The 19,289-nt window shown below is 39.5% G+C and overlaps 1 protein-coding gene across 1 annotated transcript in view; it reads right to left on the reverse strand.

Moving 5' to 3' along the window:
• C5H1orf87 (chromosome 5 C1orf87 homolog) overlaps positions 1 to 19,289 on the reverse strand; it is an 85,773-nt gene that overhangs the window by 32,125 nt on the left and 34,359 nt on the right. The window contains exons 3-6 of the mRNA XM_062190089.1: positions 14,114 to 14,254; positions 13,210 to 13,473; positions 10,714 to 10,835; positions 6,154 to 6,319 (exon numbers count right to left, since the gene is read on the reverse strand). Coding sequence (XP_062046073.1) covers positions 6,154 to 6,319; positions 10,714 to 10,835; positions 13,210 to 13,473; positions 14,114 to 14,254 — 693 coding nt within the window. The remainder of the gene's footprint in view (positions 1 to 6,153; positions 6,320 to 10,713; positions 10,836 to 13,209; positions 13,474 to 14,113; positions 14,255 to 19,289) is intronic.

Below are 19,289 nucleotides of genomic sequence, written 5' to 3' on the forward strand. Positions count from 1 at the left end.
TTGCAGTTTCTCAACTACTTCATTTGTTCTGAGTCTAGCTGCAAAGCAGTTCAGCTCTTAGGCTAGGGGCTAGTTGATATTAGGCTAGGGGCTAGTTGATACTTAGAGGCAAATACTGTACACCAAACTTTCAGGAAGGTAATGCTGTATGGGTGTGTATTTAGAATAGTAGCTGAATATATAGACTTTCATATCAAACAGAGTTGTTTTGAACAACAGATCTATTGCCTGTGATCTGTGTGATTTTGCTTAACCTTTCTTTGCCCAATTATTTTATCTACTAAATGCGACTAGTATATTCTGCTTCCCAGATTCTGTGAAGATTACTTGACAAATTAAGCTCTTAGAATGGTGTCTGGCTCTTAGTAGGTATTTGATTAATACTTGTTGAATTGAAGAAAGGAAGGAAGGGAGAGGAGTGGAAGGAGAGAGAGGGGAAAGAGAAGGGAAGAAAGGGGGAATAGAAGAGAAGAGTGGAAGGAAGAAGGGGAATAGAGAGATAGGATAGGTTATCAGAGAAGAAAGAAAGGAAATGGCTATTGTTAAAATATTTTGACAGGAAGTTCAGTATGGTGACTGCATTAAGAATATTTTTTATTAGGATGCTTTCTTATTCTTTCTTATTTAGAGGCTTTTAAAAGCCTGGATAAATTGTCCTCCATAGGGTCAATCAATTTCTAAAAATATTACAGAACTTATCTGAAAGTGAACTTTTCATATGCCAATCAATTTACCCTGAGCTCACACTATGGGACTAGGTACCCAATAACTAGAATTAGGATTAGCCACTAATCCCCAGAGTCCACTGAAGTTATTCAGACTAGCCAATCCTAACCCTGTTTACCCTGCTCTGCCCATTCTTTCTAAAAAAATACACAAGCTCTGGACCAAAGTTCCCTGTGTCTACACTGTCTCTGGTGCCTCTTTGTGTGGCCCTGCATGGTGTATCAAGATCCCTTCTAGTAATTATGAGAAACATACTATTGTTTCAATGGCAACTGTTTCTTGATCTGTAGGTGTCACCAACTGAACAACAATAAATCTGGGTTTGAAACTTGCATATATTACTTGCTAGGTGTAGAGGAGTTTTGCAAGGGAAACTTAAGAGGGAAAAAAGAGTGAATTGAAAAATGATAATATGAGTTTCTCAGAAGAATAATGAATTGGGGAAATCCTAGGTAGAGTAAAAACTTTTGTAAATAATATATGAGAGGGTTGCGTAGTTTTTAGAAATAATAATATCCACTTCACTATCATTTTAGGCTGCTTTTCCAGTAGGGCAGTAATGATCTATTACTTGAGTTTTCTTTAAGACAGCAGCTTACTCTGGGCTATAACAGTGTTTCATTCATTTTCTTATCACCATTGCCTACCTCAGTATTAAAATTAAAGGATCAATAATTGTTGAATAAATGAGTAGATGTATGAGTAAAGGAGTGAATGAATGAGTTAATTGCCACTGAAGGGTGGAGTGTCGGTGGAAGGAAGCAAAAAACGAAGGTAGAGAGGTAGAAAATGGTCACATTAGGCCATCTTACTCCAGAAAGAACTGGATTATTTTCATGAGGAGAACATATTGATGTATTTTTAAACATCAATATTGAGAGGGTATTCTAAAAACAGATCACTTACTTCTGGCAAGAGTTAGTTTGCTCTAGGCTAGAATGAACTGCAGATTAGAAAAAGTACATCTGGGTTCCTAGAAGCAAGTTGACCGATGGCTGCTAAGAACTCACTGCTGACAGTGCTAGAGGAGCAATAGAAGCATCTACAAAAAAAGCCTAGTAAGTTAGTATTATTCAGCATCATTATTAAAATCTTGTAAAGCATGGATATTTGTAATGATGACTCCTAGAAAAAATGCCTAATTTTCTTGGTTACTAAAGGAATATTTCCAATCAAAAGTAAATATCAACATTATTTTAAAAATGACATTGAAGTGGACACTTCCTTCCTCATAATGCTCCTTGAAAGAGCAACACACACTGTCATTATTTCTTCTCTTATTAAATACGGCTTCACAATTTTGCCATTACTCTACTTAACTTTGTTTACCAAAGCTACTACGAACTACCCTGCTTTTGAAATTGTTGAATATTTTTCAGTTGTAACTCTAGATGGTCTCTGCAGCATGCAACAGGGCTGATCATGATTTGTGTCTCCAAAATCCCATTTGGCTTTCTTTACAACTCCAGCATTTTCTTTGATTATTTTTAGCTCCCTTTGTTTGATTTTTGTCACCTGTTTACCTTTACCAATGAGTGCCCTCCTCAATCTTATTCTTTTATCACTTTCTGTTATGTCCTTGGGTAATCTTCACTACTCCTATGCTATGCTGAAGAGTCTTATTTCAATATTCATTCAGCTCTAATCTCTCCATGTAGATCAACATGTTCAAAATGAAACTCATCAACCCTTGTTCTACCCATCCTAATCACTCCTTTATGGCTTCCCACAGCAGAGAATGGTGTCACCATTCAAAAAGTTGCCAAAGCCAGAACCTGGGTTGAAATTTATTTTTTATTTCTTTTAATTCAGGGCCCACATCAAATTAATCTCCAGACTTGCTTTGCTACTCCCTTAATGTCTCCATCGCCCCTGTCAGTACCTTGGTTTAAATCCTCATAATTTCCTGTCTTGATTGTTGGAATAGGTTTCTAAGGTTCTGTCCCCAGTTTTATGTTTCTAACTAATTCTTCAAATTCTTTTAGAATGTTCCTTGTTTTCAAATTTCAAATGTAATCATGTGTTTCACTTATTTAATATTCTTATTCAAATCTCAGAATAAAATTCACATTCCTTATAAAGACTCTTCATTAATTCAATTTTATAAAAGATTTATTTATTTATAAGTCAGAAATTACAGAGAGAGAGGGAGAGACAGAGAAAGAGAGAGACAAGGAGATATTGCATCCACTGGTTCATCCCTCAAATGGCCTCAATGACTGGGGCTGGGTCAGGCTGAACCAGGGTTGGAAGTTTTCTTCCATGTCCCCTTCTTGGGTAAAATGACTCAAATATTGGGCCATTCTCTTCTGATTTCCCAGGCCATTAGTAGGGAGCTGGATTGGAAATGGAGCAGATGGAACTTGAACCAGTGCCACATGGGATGCTGACTTCACACTGCGGTTGAACCCACTGCATCACAGCACCAGCCCCTCTTATTTTCCATTCTAAAGTCAACTTGAGGAGGAACTTACCAGCAGTTTCTTGATTTAGTCATGATATTTTCATATCAAGGTTGTTTTACATTGCTCCCTTTATTTATCTGCAACAGTTTTTCCATATCTTTTACTGCCCTTGTTCCCTCTCCACCCCCAACACCATTATTTGTTGCCGAAATTGCTTGTCCTCTACGATTCAGCATTTGCACCATCTCCTCTGGAGAGTATTCATACTAGGCTATTTTGGTGTCACTGCTCTGTGTTCAAAGTTCCTGGAGAACTCAGGAATGAAATCATAAAAGCATGTAGTTGTCAGTGCCCATCACAATGACTAGAACACACCAACAATTATTAGGTTGACTGTCAGAATAGATTAAACATACCATATTGACTAGAAAGACGCTAATGCATTGCAGGTAGGGAATGAGTCAAACTTAGTAGGAATCCTTTTATAGATTGAAGGTAGAGTGTACAGATACAGAAACAAGTAAATGTGGAAAAGGTGCCTAGAAAGCTGCAGAAGAAGGTCGTTCAGTTCTGGTTCACTAGGCAAACTAGTGTCTAGCTGGAGTCTTGCCACAAGAATGAATTCCATATTCACAAACGCTGGTTAGCTCAGTAACAGGACTCCCTTCTGATGATAAGGAGGAAACCGTAGGAAAATAAAGCAAAGAATAATCAGAGGTTGTGCAATTTGTGTTTTAGCCAAGCTCTTCCTGAGAGGAAAGTGTGGGAGCAGTTTGGAGGAGTTTGTGATATGAAGTAGAAAGAGGTTGAGTTGAAGGTGTAAAGATTACGGATTGTGTATAATGGGGGTAAACTGAGCTTGCACTTTCCTGCACTTGAGGGAAACTAGGAACTAATGGGCCACACCTCTTTCCGCCATCACCTCCCCACCTCCCCCCCTCCCCCCCGCAAAACAACAACAACAAAAACCCTCTGATTCAGACCCAGCCTTTCCCAGTCCACTCTGAAGTTCTGTGTCCAGAAACAAGGAAGAGGGAGCAAGTCTGTTGTTGCCTCCTGTAGCCAATGTCCCTTGGGGCTCAATTTGTCTCACATTCTAGGGAAACAGAATTCTATTTTATATGCTTCCCAGAACTGTGATATACTTTGAGTGAGTTCCAGATGTCTTAAGAGATGCCAAATGGCTCTAAAAAGGTAGATCAGCTTCAAGGAAAATGTGCCCTATTTTCTTGAATCTGGATCACAAAGTCAAGCCTTCTGGGCCAGCTGTGGAGAGAAAGAGCACTTGAAATCTTCCCTGATAGCCAATGTTATATAAAGCCATCCCTTGACCATGGAAAAGATACCCCTTCTTTAGGCTGTTTTGAAGTGAGATTCTCACCAAAATTTTTATTTATTATTAAAAAGAAAGGAAACTAATAATTAACAAGGACCTTGTATATCAGATAATATGCTAGGCATCTTCTCATATTTATTTCATTTCATCCTCACAAAAGATAGATATTTGGTAGGTAGATATTTGGAATCCAGTTTTTCCAGGTGAAATCTGAGCCTCAAAAAGATTCAATAAATATATTTCTAATCCATTCTGTATCATCTGAGAAAATTGAAACATCTCCTGTCTGAACATCTGATCATCTCCTGTGCTGTCTGTGGTTTCTAATCTAGCAAAGGACTGTACTTCTTAGACTTCGATCTTCTCATGACCGTGGTAAAGACCGCTAATGACATATGGACTCTCCTGCAGTCTTCCATCTTTTTCTGGTGAAACATGATAATGTGTAATATAATATTCTCTATCCCTTTAACACACACCTAATACATACAAACTAACACATGCTTTGCATGGTTGATTGTTTAAAGGAAAGCTCAGATAAAGCTGGTTTGTCCCAGAATAAGAACCCGATGGCAACACAGTACATCCTTACTTCCTTAGTAAACATCACCATTTCTTTAAATCATCTAACTCCCTTCATTTTAATTCCTATTTACCTAGGTGAAAGGTATGTTCCAATACTTCTGACAGAATTTTTTCCTTGTAACTTCCAATTTTTTTCTAATCTTATGGGCTTCTAACTTGTATATTTATTCAATGAAATCATCCAGATAGCTCCTACCTGTAAATTCTGGCTGTTAATTTCCAGAATTCTTTTGTATTTGATCCTGATGCTGCCACTTGTTAGCCCTTCAATGATTCAACTGGCCTTTCCATGGCTCATTATTTTTCATTTATTAAATGGACATGATAACAGTATCTGTAAAGAATTAACTTGGAAGTGTTAACCCAGGAAATCCCAAGGTTTTCATTCTGTGACTATTTCAATGAAACTAACGCAGGTGTGAAGTTACCTTAGTGGTGTATTTATTTCTCAATGTAAGCTTTTATAGATGTCTTATAGATCAGATGATTGGTCACAATGGGTAAATGAGATCATATAAGTAAAGCATTTAGCATAGTCCTTACCACTTCAAACTCAGTGGTAATTATTATTTTACCAGCATCCAAGGTGGCATTGTGATTGGTGTTTGTTTAGCTACAGAAGATCGATGAGTTAATATGTTTCTGGATCATCTTCCGTAAAATGCATCTGTGCTGTTAATTACTGCTAAAAACAGCATGCTAACCTCTGTCAGCAATAAATTACATCAGCTCCTAAAATTTTGTGTTCCTAAGGAATAAGACACCCCATGCTGACTTCACTAGAAGCTGAGAGAGGGCTTGAAAAATGAACATTTGGCCTTGGAAAAATGCTTGCTTTCCATTGTGAAATACTATTTGTGTATTGTCATATATTCTATTATTAAGATAAAGCATAGCCTAATCTAAATAGTTTTGGACCAACTTGAATATTAAATAATTCCTTTTCCTTTTTGTTTTTCTTCTCTTGGACACAGAAAGCAAACAGTTGTGTAAAGTGATCCAAGGCAGAATCCGGGTTATCATTGTGCCCAATCACTCTAGGCCCAACATGCTGAAGTAGCATTACAGAGGTGAACAAATCTGTGATCTGATTTTGGTTACCTTGGGTGGGGGGAGGCAGCCAGAGAAGGAGCGATCTTCTTTTCGAAAACTCAGACTGAGGTTCTCCATGTTGAGTTTACCACTGGCTGTCCTTAGTGCCATCTTCAAAACCTCAACCAGGTCCTGGTTCACCTCTGCCTGTGAGCTGGAGTCTTGAGGTGGAGGACTGATGGGAAGCGGAGAGCAAGAGCTAAGAAAAGATTGTCCACTCAAAGCAGCTGCAGGCTTTCAGGCCGCGTCTGCCAACTGTAGACACTGTGGAGCCACAGAGCCCACCTTGGAGGCCTTCTACCTTGATCACTCGGTCCTGTGATTGCATGTGGACGTTTGATTGATTAGCTCAAATCTGCCCCACTCGAATGAGCTCTACACTTTCCTCTCCAGGAGGCACAAACCAATTTGAACATGACATAGGCCAACATCCTTAAGCCACCTTTCTAGCTCCTTTTTTCCAGGTGGAGAAAAAAAAATAAGTGATTGTAATTGTTTACTTGCCTGAATTACTTTTCTTAAACTCAGAAAATTATTCATGAAAAAATCTCCAAACTATCCATGGCCATGAGCAAAGCAAAACAGAACAAACCAAACAAAGCAAGTAACTCCTGCCTGATCCCTACAACCAGGGAAGGTGTATATGAGGACATCCTGAATCAGATGAACTTTATGCATTATCATGGACTTTGGTCTTCATATCTGGAAAATTCTATAATGCTTTACTTACAGTTTGGTATGAAACTCTATGTGATTATTTTTTTTTCTTTTTTTTTTATATTTTTTACTCTTTTTTTTTTTTTTTTGACAGGCAGAGTGGACAGTGAGAGAGAGAGAGAGACAGAGAGAAAGGTCTTCCTTTTGCCGTTGGTTCACCCTCCAATGGCTGCTGCGGTTGGCACGCTGCGGCCGGCGCACCGTGCTGATCCGATGGCAGGAGCCAGGTACTTCTCCTGGTCTCCCATGGGGTGCAGGGCCCAAGCACTTGGGCCATCCTCCACTGTACTCCCGGGCCACAGCAGAGAGCTGGCCTGGAAGAGGGGCAACCGGGACAGGATCGGTGCCCCGACCGGGACTAGAACCCGGTGTGCCGGCGCCGCAAGGCGGAGGATTAGCCTAGTGAGCCACGGCGCCGGCCTCTATGTGATTATTAAGATGGTTTCTCCAACTTGTTATTTTGAGTAATAGGTGAAAAACAACAGGGTGATATAGTATCATAGTCAGTTGTTTTAATTTAATGAAACTAGTTTGAGATGTTTATCATTTAACATTCAGATCGATTGGTCCCCCCAAGTACAGTTAGACTATTGGCTCTGTGTTGAAGCTCTTCCTGAGTTCCAGTATCTCCACTTAAATGCCGCATTCCCTGAGGGACAGTCTATATCCCCCAAACTCCACCCTTGCACATGTAAACCAGTTTCCTTTCAGTGGTGATCTGGAAATCTTTAGCAGCCAGCTCTCAAGAAAAGCCTTAATTTGTGGCATTACCAGTTTCCATAGTGTAAATATTCCCACCATGGCTGATTTCAAACTACCAACAAGACCTCTGTGAATGAGGAGTTGGAAGGAGATTGTGCACGATCAACTTTTATGCCCTGCTCCAGCACAGCCCTGGCAGACACACACTGTTTCATAGCACCTTGTTCTCCTCCTTATTAGACTCCCTCAAATTGCAACCACATCTGTGGTTCTTTAGATATTACTTCAAATCTGACTCTCCTGATAGATTGCTCTATGGGGTCAAGACTGTTTTATCCATTACTATTTCCTAGGGCTATTGTACAGTACCTAGAATCAATTAGTTTTAGATGTATATAGCTTATTGTAAAGGTCATATTGCATTTTTTTCTGTAACTCATACATAAGCTTTAGCCCAAGATTATACTATTCTGAATTACTTATACTATTCTGAATTACTTATTTGTAATATTTTCCAACAGTTCAGTTCAGGGAAGGAATAGTGTGCATATGTCTTTCCTTTGGTCAGCATATTCTGTACCTGCTACTCTTTTTTTTGACAGGCAGAGTTAGACAGTGAGAGAGAGAGAGACAGAGAGAAAGGTCTTCCTTCATTGGTTCACCCCCCCCCCCAAACGGGGACTAGAACCTGCGGTACTGGCGCTGCAGGAGGAGGATTAGCCTAGTGAGCCGCGGCGCCAGCCACCTGCTACTCTTGCTCAGGGAGTTCCAACACCCAAGACAGAGTCTGCTCTCTCTAGCAGAGCAGAGTGCCCGCTGCTTGCTTTACCAGGCTCTCTTCACAGCTAGGGCCCATGACCCTGACTCTGCCAATCAATTATCTCTGTCCCAGATTCAAAGCAGAAGTTTTCCTTCCTCTTTTCTTAGAATACCAGTGCTTGGGGGTAGGAATTCCTGAGGCTTTGGCCCCTGGTTCAGTATACTGAGTAAAGAATGGGCAGGTGTTGTATGGAATCTATTTACTGCAGCTGGTGGGGTTCCTTAGAAAGCCTGGTGCAGGAGTTTCTTTCATCTGGTTCAATTTAGGAGATGAGAGCTGCTGCCACCCCTGCTACTACCCCTGCTAACACTGGCAATTCAGAAACCTTTTAAAACATCACATAGCTACCCTGTTAGAGGCCCTAGCTACTAGACCATGATGAGGGTATTTCCCTGGGCTGAAGATTAATTAACAAAGAGCCTGGCTCATTACAAGCCATCAGTCCCATATTCCTACAAACACACTCTCTAGATTATAGAAAACAGCATTTTCTCTGATGAGCTCAAAATGATTTCCTCATGCACTGCTCTTTTTTATAGAGAAGGAATCCAGGTGTCCCCAGAAGTGAAGTGATGTAGGATCTTTAATTAACTGTAGGTGTCAATTGTATTCATCAAATATGTATCGAGCATCTCTCACAGGCCTGTGTGAGAACCATGCTAGACAGTTGGTCAGATGCCTACATGTCTAATCTTAAGTGTCAAATAAATAAGTTAAAATGCAATGATTACTATGAAGAAAAAAAGACTATTGGACTGCATAACCAGGAGCCATAACCTTATCCAGGGGTCAGGAAAGGTCTCCTGTGCAGAGTTCCTAGGACCCATATCTGCCAGTGAGTGGCTGGGTATTCTGCTACATGCTCTATCACCTCTCCTGGCCAGCATTTCACAATCTGTATTATATGAGCAATGGTTCCTCATTATTAAGCATTTCTAGGGTTTTATTGCTCTCAGGAGGATAGTTCCTTCCAGGGTGATATTCGGCTATAATATCTGCATGGCAATATTGTTTTCTTTGGACTACAAGCACTCAAGAAAGACTGAGCCTTGCTAACCTTGGAATTCCTTTTGTGCAGTAACTGGGGCTGTAGAGCAGATGGCATTAAAAGGATGTTTGTTGTATGAAGTATCAGTGCTACAAGAGCCACACTGCAGAAGGGACTCAAGTCTAACACTTAGCTGAGGGACACGTTCCCAACTTTGTTAATAGAGTGAAGTAATTCCCTCTGATGACATGGCTCTTAGCCACTGTATCACATGATAAAAACTGGAGAGAGACTTCTCTGAGAGGATAGCTTAGAAGTATAACAATATTTATAGAGCACTTACTAGGTACCAGGTACTTAGCATCTATTAACTCAGTTAATCTTACATATCAATATAATGAAATCTATTCTCATCCCAATTTTACAACTGAAGAATGGAAGAACAGAGAGATTAAGTGAATACTGATGTCACAGAGCCACTACAAGGCAGAGACATGAGTTGAGTCCAGCCTTCTTTCAGAGGCTAGCCTCCTAAGAATCACACTTTGTCAGCTGGTGAACAAGGAGAATATCATAGTTCACATTGCTTCATATTCATCACATCTTATTGTTAATTTGAGTCATTTCTTAGTCTTAAGATTATTTGAAGAGATTACTGATTCCTGTATCTCAAACCTTTCTTTGCTAGTATTTGTAATCCAGGAGTTCATGGACTGAACATATTTCTGGAATCACATTTTGTAGATGAGCTCTGTACCCGTATACACAATCATTTCTTGTTCCATAATGAGGTTTTCATTTTCACATGGCAACCTCATAAAAAAAAAACACATGCTTGATGTTAAGAAACATATGCAATGGCTGCAAATAACTTTGCATGCTGGCCTGCGTACAAAAGAGAAAGAAAGAAAACTAAAAACCTGAGCCAAGTGCTGGTGAAGAGCAGTGATTCTGTGCTGGGTGAGGCTTTAGAGTGAATGCCTGTGAGTCTCCTAGACTCCAGGAGTCTAGAACTGAATGTTCATCAAGCTTCATATGTCAAAACCCTCCTCCCAGGGTGATGATATTCAGAGATGGGGTGTGGGAGGTAATTAGGTCATGAGTGTAAATTCCTCAGGAGTGGGATTAGTGTCATTAAAGGCAAAATACAGAGCGCTAGCTAGCTCTCTTTCTGTTATGTGAGGACTCAAGGAGAAAATGTATCTTCTACAGCCTGGAAGGGCCCTCACCAGATCTTTGACTTTCAACCTCCAGAACTATGAAAAATAAATTTTGGCTGCAGTCTGTGGTGTGTGACTAGGACCTTTAGGAACCACATGCTCACCCAAAGAGAGAAAAGTACCTTTGCTTGTGTTTGCTGTGGCTCAGAGTTGTCCACCTGTGATTGTCTGCATCCACTTGATTCGCTGGTGGACCACTGGAAACTACATCTTTTAAAAACCAGAGTAGTTTTCCATAATTCACCTGGAAGTTAAAAAATAGAGCAGCTTCACTTAATTTACATGTAAGGGAAAGATGCTTGCTGAGATAAAAATGTGTTTGGAAAATTTTCACCATTAAACGTTTATAAAACCCCATCTTAAAAACACAGTATCATAATTATTAGTGCTTCTTACTGTTTCTATTATTCTCTCATTTGGACAAGTGGGAACAGTGTACTTTCTGGTTGCCTTTGGGTTGGGGGGGGCATATGACTAGTCTGAGCAAATGAACTGTGAGCGGAAGTGATGTGTGCTACTTCTGGGTGGAGGATGAAACTACTGACAGGGAGACCCTCCAGAGCTCCCGTTTACCCTCTGCCTTCCTATCAGAAGTATTCTAGAGTGGCTGTTTCATCAGCCTGTGTCCTGGGGCTAAGATAATGGCAGTTCTGAGAAGGGCCTGTTGTAGACTCATTATGGAGATGTAATGTAAATGAAAAATCAGCTTCTGTTGTTCAAGCCACTGTGACTTTGGGGCTATTTGTACTATTGCATAACCTAGCCTCTAACCCTCTCCTCCCTCATTCTCTCATCTCTAATATATTTATGATACAGAATATATTCTTATATTTAAATGTGTTCTGCAGATATATTCAGTTTTTCAGGGGCCAATAATTTATTAGATTAGGTGAAAAATCTCAAGACCACTTTTTCTACATAAGAGAGGACTGAAGGACCGTCACAAAAATTTCATTCCAGGACATCCTGGATGGCACCCTAGGGTCTCTGTTGGGCCAACAACTCTGGGGTGGGAGAGGGGACAACAACAAGGGAGGGAAGCTACATAGGGTCCTGGATATAAACTAGGTCTCTGCCAGAAAATATGAGTGACTGATGATTCATACAGGTTGTACAAATAAACTAACATTGTACTGCTAAATACTTCTCAGAAATATACAACTAACTCCATTATGGCAGAAGAGAAAATATACATTTTAGCATCAGGTAAACCTTGGACACCAGTCTTGTAATTTGAATTGATCTCATTACTAAATCACAAGAATTTATCTATGAGGTTGGTGTTGACTTATTTTACAGACGCTGAGGTATCAGAAAATGAAGTAGAATGTGCCCCTTGTCACAGAGCTAGCAATGCTGGAATTAGGATTAAAGCCCAGGACAGGACAAGTGGATAGCTTAGTAGTTAATACACTGGTTAAGATTTTCACGTCTGGCTTTGATCCCCATTTCTGGCTCCTGATTCCAGCTTCCTGATAATGCACAACCTGAGGGGCATCAGGTAGTGGCTGAATTAACTGTGTTCTAATCACATAGCAGACCTGGATTTGATTTTTGGCTACTGGATTTGTCCCAGTCCAGCCACAGTCATTGCAGACATTTGACAAGTGGACTTATGGATGGTAGCTCTCTTTCTGCCTCTGACAAGTTAAAAATATTTGATGTCCAGACCATTTTTTAAAGAATCATTCCATTTATTGCCTTGTTGCTGATATACGCTCATTATTTCCTTACTGCTTTTATTTCTTCCTATTTAAGACTATTTTCCTCTGGCTCTCTGATTTTTGTTATAGGTGGACCATAATATATTCAGTCACAAGTATGAGTTTGGAAAACACAAAGTCTAAAGAACCTATTGGAGAACCTGTGTCCCAGCCTTGCATCTGCTGTTAACACCTTGGGTGTGCTGAGTTCGTGACAACCTCTGGGTCTCAGGTTCCTAAACAGTAAAATGGCAATGGCAGATTGTATTTCAAAGGTACTTCCCACATCCAATTCTCTAAGAAACTGTCCCCAAAATAGGACATCATAGTGAAGTTCTCTATTCTTTCCTTGGGACTTACAGATTGAGTTGATTTATGAATGGAATCAAATGGGTTCCTATTTTGAATCTGTAACTATCCTCAGTGTCAAGAGTCAATGATAAAATTTGATAGGCAGAGTTACAGAGAGAAAGAGGTCTTCCATTTGCTGGGTTACTCCCCAAATGGCTACAACAACTGGAGCTCCCACATGGGTATAGGAGCCCAAGCACTTGGGCCATCTTCTGCTGCTTTCCTATGTGCATTAGCAGGGAGCTGGATCAGAAGTGGAGCTGCTGGGATGAGAACTGGTGCCCATATGGGATGCTGGTGTCACAGGTGGCAGCTTAACCCTCTACACCACAATGCGGGCCCCCAGGAACACACTTTATAGAACAATTAAACAAAGCTGAGAGACCACATTTATTTTCTCTTCTAGTCTGTTCTAATTTTCCACCTAGTAGTATAAATAAGCTTTTTTTTTTATCTCAGTCCAAGTCATTTTAAAGAAAGAAACTAACCTCTTAATCCCATTACCATGGTGGGGACCAGCAAAAGCAACAAAGAATTCACACTTAAAATAGAACATGGCCCTACCATTTCATGGGAGCCCCTCCTGGAAAATCTCTGGCAAAGAATGTTGACTGTTGGTAACTGCAGAGGGACTTCATGCCTCAGGAATAGGCAGCTCAGCTGAGATTGGAGAAGAAACCCTGAAGAGGTGGGGTCCAGGGTCTCCAACTCTTTCTGAAGTTTATCTAAGTAGCTGGCGCTCAAACGGTGTGACTTGAGTTCTCTTCTGAGCATGGCAAGAAGAAACGTGTCTTCTTTTGAGATTCCACTTGGCTTCTGGCCAATTTCCTAATGTAACAATGCGGGGAACAAAGCAAAAGCAGCATGGATGTAAAACAAGATGCGAAAGGGTCACACAAGGAAGCAGATGCCATCAGGGCATCCACTTTCAGTACAAGGTGGCAGCGCCTGCAGGCAGGTGCTCAATCTGGGTCTATTCAAAGGGTTAGCATGCTTCCAATCTGCTCCTTCAGGTGAAGAAAAGAAGCCAATCTTTCCTTGTTAGAAGGATCTTTCAAGTCCATTGGCTGTCTTTCACGGAGTGCCTATTTGATTGTGCAAGAATTTAGAATAATAACACATCTTAGAGACACATTGAACCTGGGAGTTTGGTGCTTGGGTACAGATGAAGGACAATATTAGATTCTGACAGAGTTAACTGGGAATGTAGTGGCCCCTCCCACGCATAGGACATTTTGAAAAGAAGGAAGGCAGGAGGAAGATGGGGACTTCAGTTGAGTTATTTAGATTTTTGCCAGCTACCTCCCCAAGGATGCTTCCTGGAAAGCTGACTGGACATCTGGACTCTGGTGTCCTTGCTGCCATCCTCAAACTGCCTTTTCAACTGCTCTGCATCAAAATATCCAGTCAACAGACAGTACCATTCATCCATAATAGAAAACAACTTAGCAACTATTAGTATACACACCTCAGATTGGTTAGAGCCATCTACTGCCATATGTCCCAAAGACAACTCTTTAAGCTTTCTTCTGGGGAGGCCATGCACATAGGATAGAGACTGGTCTCCAGTTGGCACGGAGCTGCAATGGACATTTCCCCAACTGGGAACCTTAAAGAAACAAAACAGAAGCAAGTAGCAGAAGAGGGGAAGGCAAGGGGATAGGAGAAAGAAGGGAGAGTATGAGCAAGGCAACCAATTTCTTTAAAGACATTCCTAGTTCTAAATGAAATTCAGTCCTTGTAAGAAAGTTTGCTTCAATACCAGCTTCAGCATTATATGGTTCACACAAGTTTAATACATGTATTAGATACTGTCTCATTTGTGCAAGAAAAGGTGTCTGCAACAGAAAAAGGTAGGTAGGCCATAAAATGTAAGCAAATGAAGGAGTTCTTGTTAGTGATAGCTGTATCTCTAGGCTGCTTGAGTTTGCATGCCCAGGAAGGGCAGCAAAGGTGATCATTAGAATGGAGCAGAAGGGATGGGAAACCTAAAGTATTGCACTCTCAGGGCACTATTGTTAAAGGGTACAGTAGAATGAATGATGGAATTAGGGTCAATGATAAAATCTCATTCCTGCACACCATAGAGTATGGTGTATTTGACATTTAGTTTTTTTTTTTAACTTTTATTTAATGAATATAAATTTCCAGTGTACAGCTTATGGATTACAATGGCTTCCCCCTCCCATAACTTCCCTCCCACCCGCAACCCTCCCCTCTCCCTCTCCCTCTCCCCTTCCATTTGCATCAAGATTCATTTTCGATTCTCTTTATATACAGAAGATCAGTTTAGTATAAAGATTTCAACAGTTTGCACCCACATAGAAACACAAAGTGAAACATACTGTTTGAGTACTAGTTATAGCATTAAATCACAATGTACAGCACATTAAGGACAGAGATCCCACATGAGGAGCAAGTGCACAGTGGCTCTTGTTGTTGACCCAACAAATTGACACTCTAGTTTATGGTGCCAGTAACCACCCTCGGCTGTCGTCATGAGTTGCCAAGGCTATGGAAGCCTTCCAAGTTTGCCGACTCTGATCATATTTAGACAAGGTCATAAAAGACAGAGTGAGGATAGTAACCAATGATCCTAAGAGTGGCATTTACCAGGTTTGAACAATTATACAGCATTAAGTGGGGAAGAGGACCATCAATACACACAGGTTGGGAGTAGAGCCATTGGTGGTAGAGGATATGATTACAAAGGAATGAGGCCCAAGTGTGCTAGACAGGGTCTAGAACAAAGGACAGAGTCATTATTAGAGGAGCTAAGAAAGGTGCTGTCTAAGCTACAATTAAGTTTTCTGATTGAGAGGCAAATAGAACCTGATAGAAGGGGCTTGATAATAATCTGGTGGGCTTTAGGCCTTGTAAATTCAGAGGCCCAGACCTACCTATCTCTTCACATGGTATATATCCTAAGGGAGGTGTGAAACTCCTAGTTTTTAAAAGCTTTTTGTATTTTGTGATGGTTTGCCATCTTGGAAGGGGGACTCCCTTGGATGCTGGGGGACACTACCCCTCCTAGAACTAACTCATTCCTAGAGACAGTCAATATTTTGCCTGCAATCATACCTTTCATATGCAATACAACCAATCTGAGTACAAATCCCCAAACATTTCTTTGTCTAACTCTCATACACTAAGTCAATATTTCCTCTGCCTCAACCAACCCAGGTTGGTTCCAGAAACCAGGGTCAGCACCTATGCCCAAAGCCTGTCTGTTTAACCTTGCCTTTCCCACAGAAGCTTCACAAAAAGCTGTGGCTTTGGTGATCCTCTTACAACTCCCCTCTTCTGCTTCCCATGTGACCCTGCATAGTGTGACATGTCCTGTTCTCTTGGGAAATGTAATTAACTCTTCTTTCAAAGGCAGTAGCTGCCATGTCTGTCACCCTATTACACTCCATTAAAACAAAACCTTGGCTAATGAGTCAAGATTTTTTTTTAATATCAGGAAACTGAAAGGAGATAGAACCAGAATGATTTCTGAGACTTAGTGTCTGTACTCAATTGATAGTCATGGTGAATATCTTATCAGTATGCACTGCAACCTATGGATGCTTTGTAGTCATGACACATTCTAATGAAAAATCAAGACACTGTCTAGAGTATGCAGAGTAGGCAAGAATGACACAGAGTTCTAGAGTGAGCAAAAAATAACAAGAATTATTTATATGACACATACTTTGTATAAGGCACCATATGGAAGATTTGCTTATGTCATTCAACTTTTTATAATTAAAAAATTTTAAAGATATATTTATTTATTTATTTGAAAGGCAGAGTTACAGAGAGACAGAGGCAGAGAGAGAGGGAACGGTCTTCCATCTGCTGTTTCACCACCATCATCTATGGAAAGTAGAAAACACTTTATGATCTCTAAATGCTGGGAAAATGGTTGTCATGTATTTAAAATATTTCATTATTTATAAAACTATTTTCTGTATTTATCTGTTCTATTTGTGTGCGTTTGTTGTTTGTGTTTCTCCTTTGCATAATACGATTTCCATTTGCGCCAGGTCTCTTTTACATGCTATTGACACTCACCATCAGATACAGCGCTGCAAATGCTGGATGAACAGAGAGAGATTCACAAGTGGTAGGGAGCTCTTGTTGCACTGGCTCAAAGCAGCTGCCTGCCGGGCTTTAGTTTTCTCTCTCTACTGATACAAATCGCTTCAGGCTATTGGGTCTTTGAAAATATTTATTTACTTACTTGAAAGGTAGAGTGACACACAGAGAGAGCAGAGATCTTCCATCAACTGGTTCATTTTCCAGATATCTCCAATAGAGAGGGCCGGACCAGGCCCACGGCACAAACAAGGAGCTCCTTCTAAGTCTCCCCAGTTACTTAAGAATTGAGTCCATCATCTGCTGTAACATCATGAAGCCTCCAAGGCATGCATTAGTAAGAACCAGATTGGAAGTGGAGCAGCCTGGACTCATATGAGTGCTTCAATATGGATGCAGGTATCCCGAGAATCTGCTTCACCCACTATGCTACAGCACCCACCTCCAAATTGTCTCACTTTTGATTAGTAGAAACCTCTTTGAGTTAGGTCCTGAGTCTTGTCTTAGTGCAGTTCTTGTGAATTCTTTTTTTAAACTTTTATTCAATAAATATAAATTTCCAAAGTAAAACTTTTGGATTATAGCTGCTTTTTTCCCCCATAACCTCCCTCCCACCCGCAACCATCCCATCTCCCACTCCCTCTCCCATCGCATTCACATCAAGATTCATTTTCAATTATCTTTATATACAGAAGATCAATTTAGTATATTCTAAGTAAAGATTTCAACAGCTTGCACCCACACAGAAACACAAAGTATAAAGTATGTTTGAGCACTAGTTATGCCGTTAATTCACATAGTACAACATATTAAGGACAGAGGTCCTAACACCTTTATTACTGACAGCAAAGTAGACACATGAGGGGCAATTCAGCCTTCTGAGTTTTGCTGAACACAATGCAGCTGCTCGGGTTCTCTGTGTTATGGATCTGTCATTGTTTCTAAGATTTTTCAGTGGACAGAGTTAGGAAATATAGTTTTAAAAGAATTCATACTGATATTTCTGATGAAAATGTAGGATTATAGGGATTTTATGTAGTACCATCAATATTACATTTATATTTCATTTCTTGTATACCAAAAATCTTACCTACCAAGATAATATTTCATTTGTTTTCTCTCTCTCTCCCCATACACACACATAAACACAGGATTGTGTAGTTCTTCTAATTATTGTCGAAATTTTTTTCCAAAGTGGTTATTCCATTCTATATTTTCTACCAGCACAGCAGGTTTACAGCAAAGTAAAGCGTCAATTTCTTGGGTTTTGCCAGTGAGAAATCATATCTCAGGGTATAATTAATTTATTTTCAATTACTAACAGCACAGTAACATCTTTTAGTATGTTTGAGGAACATTTACTTTTTTTTTTTGGTGAACTTTGTTCATCTATTTTGCTCATTTTCTAGTAGCTTACTGTCCTTTTTATTCTTCAGTTTTATACTGAAGATTCCATAGGTTAAGGATATATTTATCTATGATATAAGTTGCAGTTTCCCTCCTCCCCTGGACTGTCAAGTGTTTATGTCCATTGTTTATAGTGGATCTGGCCATATATAGATGTTAAAAATGATCACTCTTTTTTTTTTCCTGTATATGTATTCTGAGTTAAGGAAGTTTCCACTTCTCAGATGATAGAGGAAATCATCCAAGGTTATTTATATAATTTTATATTTTTATACTTAAATCTCTCATCCATTTATAATATATCCTAATTTATGTCATAAATACACCTGGTATTTGAAAAGTAAACCCAGTTCAAAAATTTATCTGTGGCTGTCCTATAACCCCAGGATCACTGATTATAAATTTCCAATATCATACACAAAATTATAATTTTATCATACACAAAATTATAATAAGCCATTGAATCAGATTCTGAATTTTTCTTTTTAGTCCCATTGGTTTTTTCCATTGATTTATATTACAAAACTACACTGTTTTAAAAATATAGGCTTTCTGTTTTAACATCAGGTAATTGTATCTTACTCATTACTCCAAACCATTTCTCCTCTTTTCTGGATTTTCCGAATTTTATTCTTGCTCATTTTCTATTCCAAATTAAATGTATGATCAATTTAGCTAGTTTCAGAACAAAACAAAAATCTAATATGATTTATGATTTTTATTGGAATAACCAAACTTATAAACTTCTTTAAGAAGGGTTGACATCTTAATGATGTTAACTTTGTATGAGGATGTTGCATTCCTTTTCACTTGTTCAAATCTATTCTTGTGTCTTTGAGGAATTCTCTCTATATATTTTCTCATGAATTTTCAGGCTTTTTATAAACTTTATACCTTGGCATTTGGTATTTAGTTAATTTAGTTATGCATTAATTTTCTAGTGTAAATGATGTCTTCTCTTTGTGTTATTGATGTTACAACTTCCAGTGGCAAATTTTCTTACTGTTCTAGTAATTTTTCCATTAGTTGTTTTGATATTTTACATTAAAAATATTTATTTATTTGAAAGGCAGAGTTATTTATTTGAAAGACAGAGAGAGGGAGAGGCAGAGAGAGAAGTCTTCTATTCATTCATTCACTCCCCAGTTGGCCATAAT

The sequence above is a fragment of the Lepus europaeus genome, chromosome 5, assembly GCF_033115175.1.
Source record: "Lepus europaeus isolate LE1 chromosome 5, mLepTim1.pri, whole genome shotgun sequence".
Taxonomy (NCBI): Eukaryota; Metazoa; Chordata; class Mammalia; order Lagomorpha; family Leporidae; genus Lepus; species Lepus europaeus.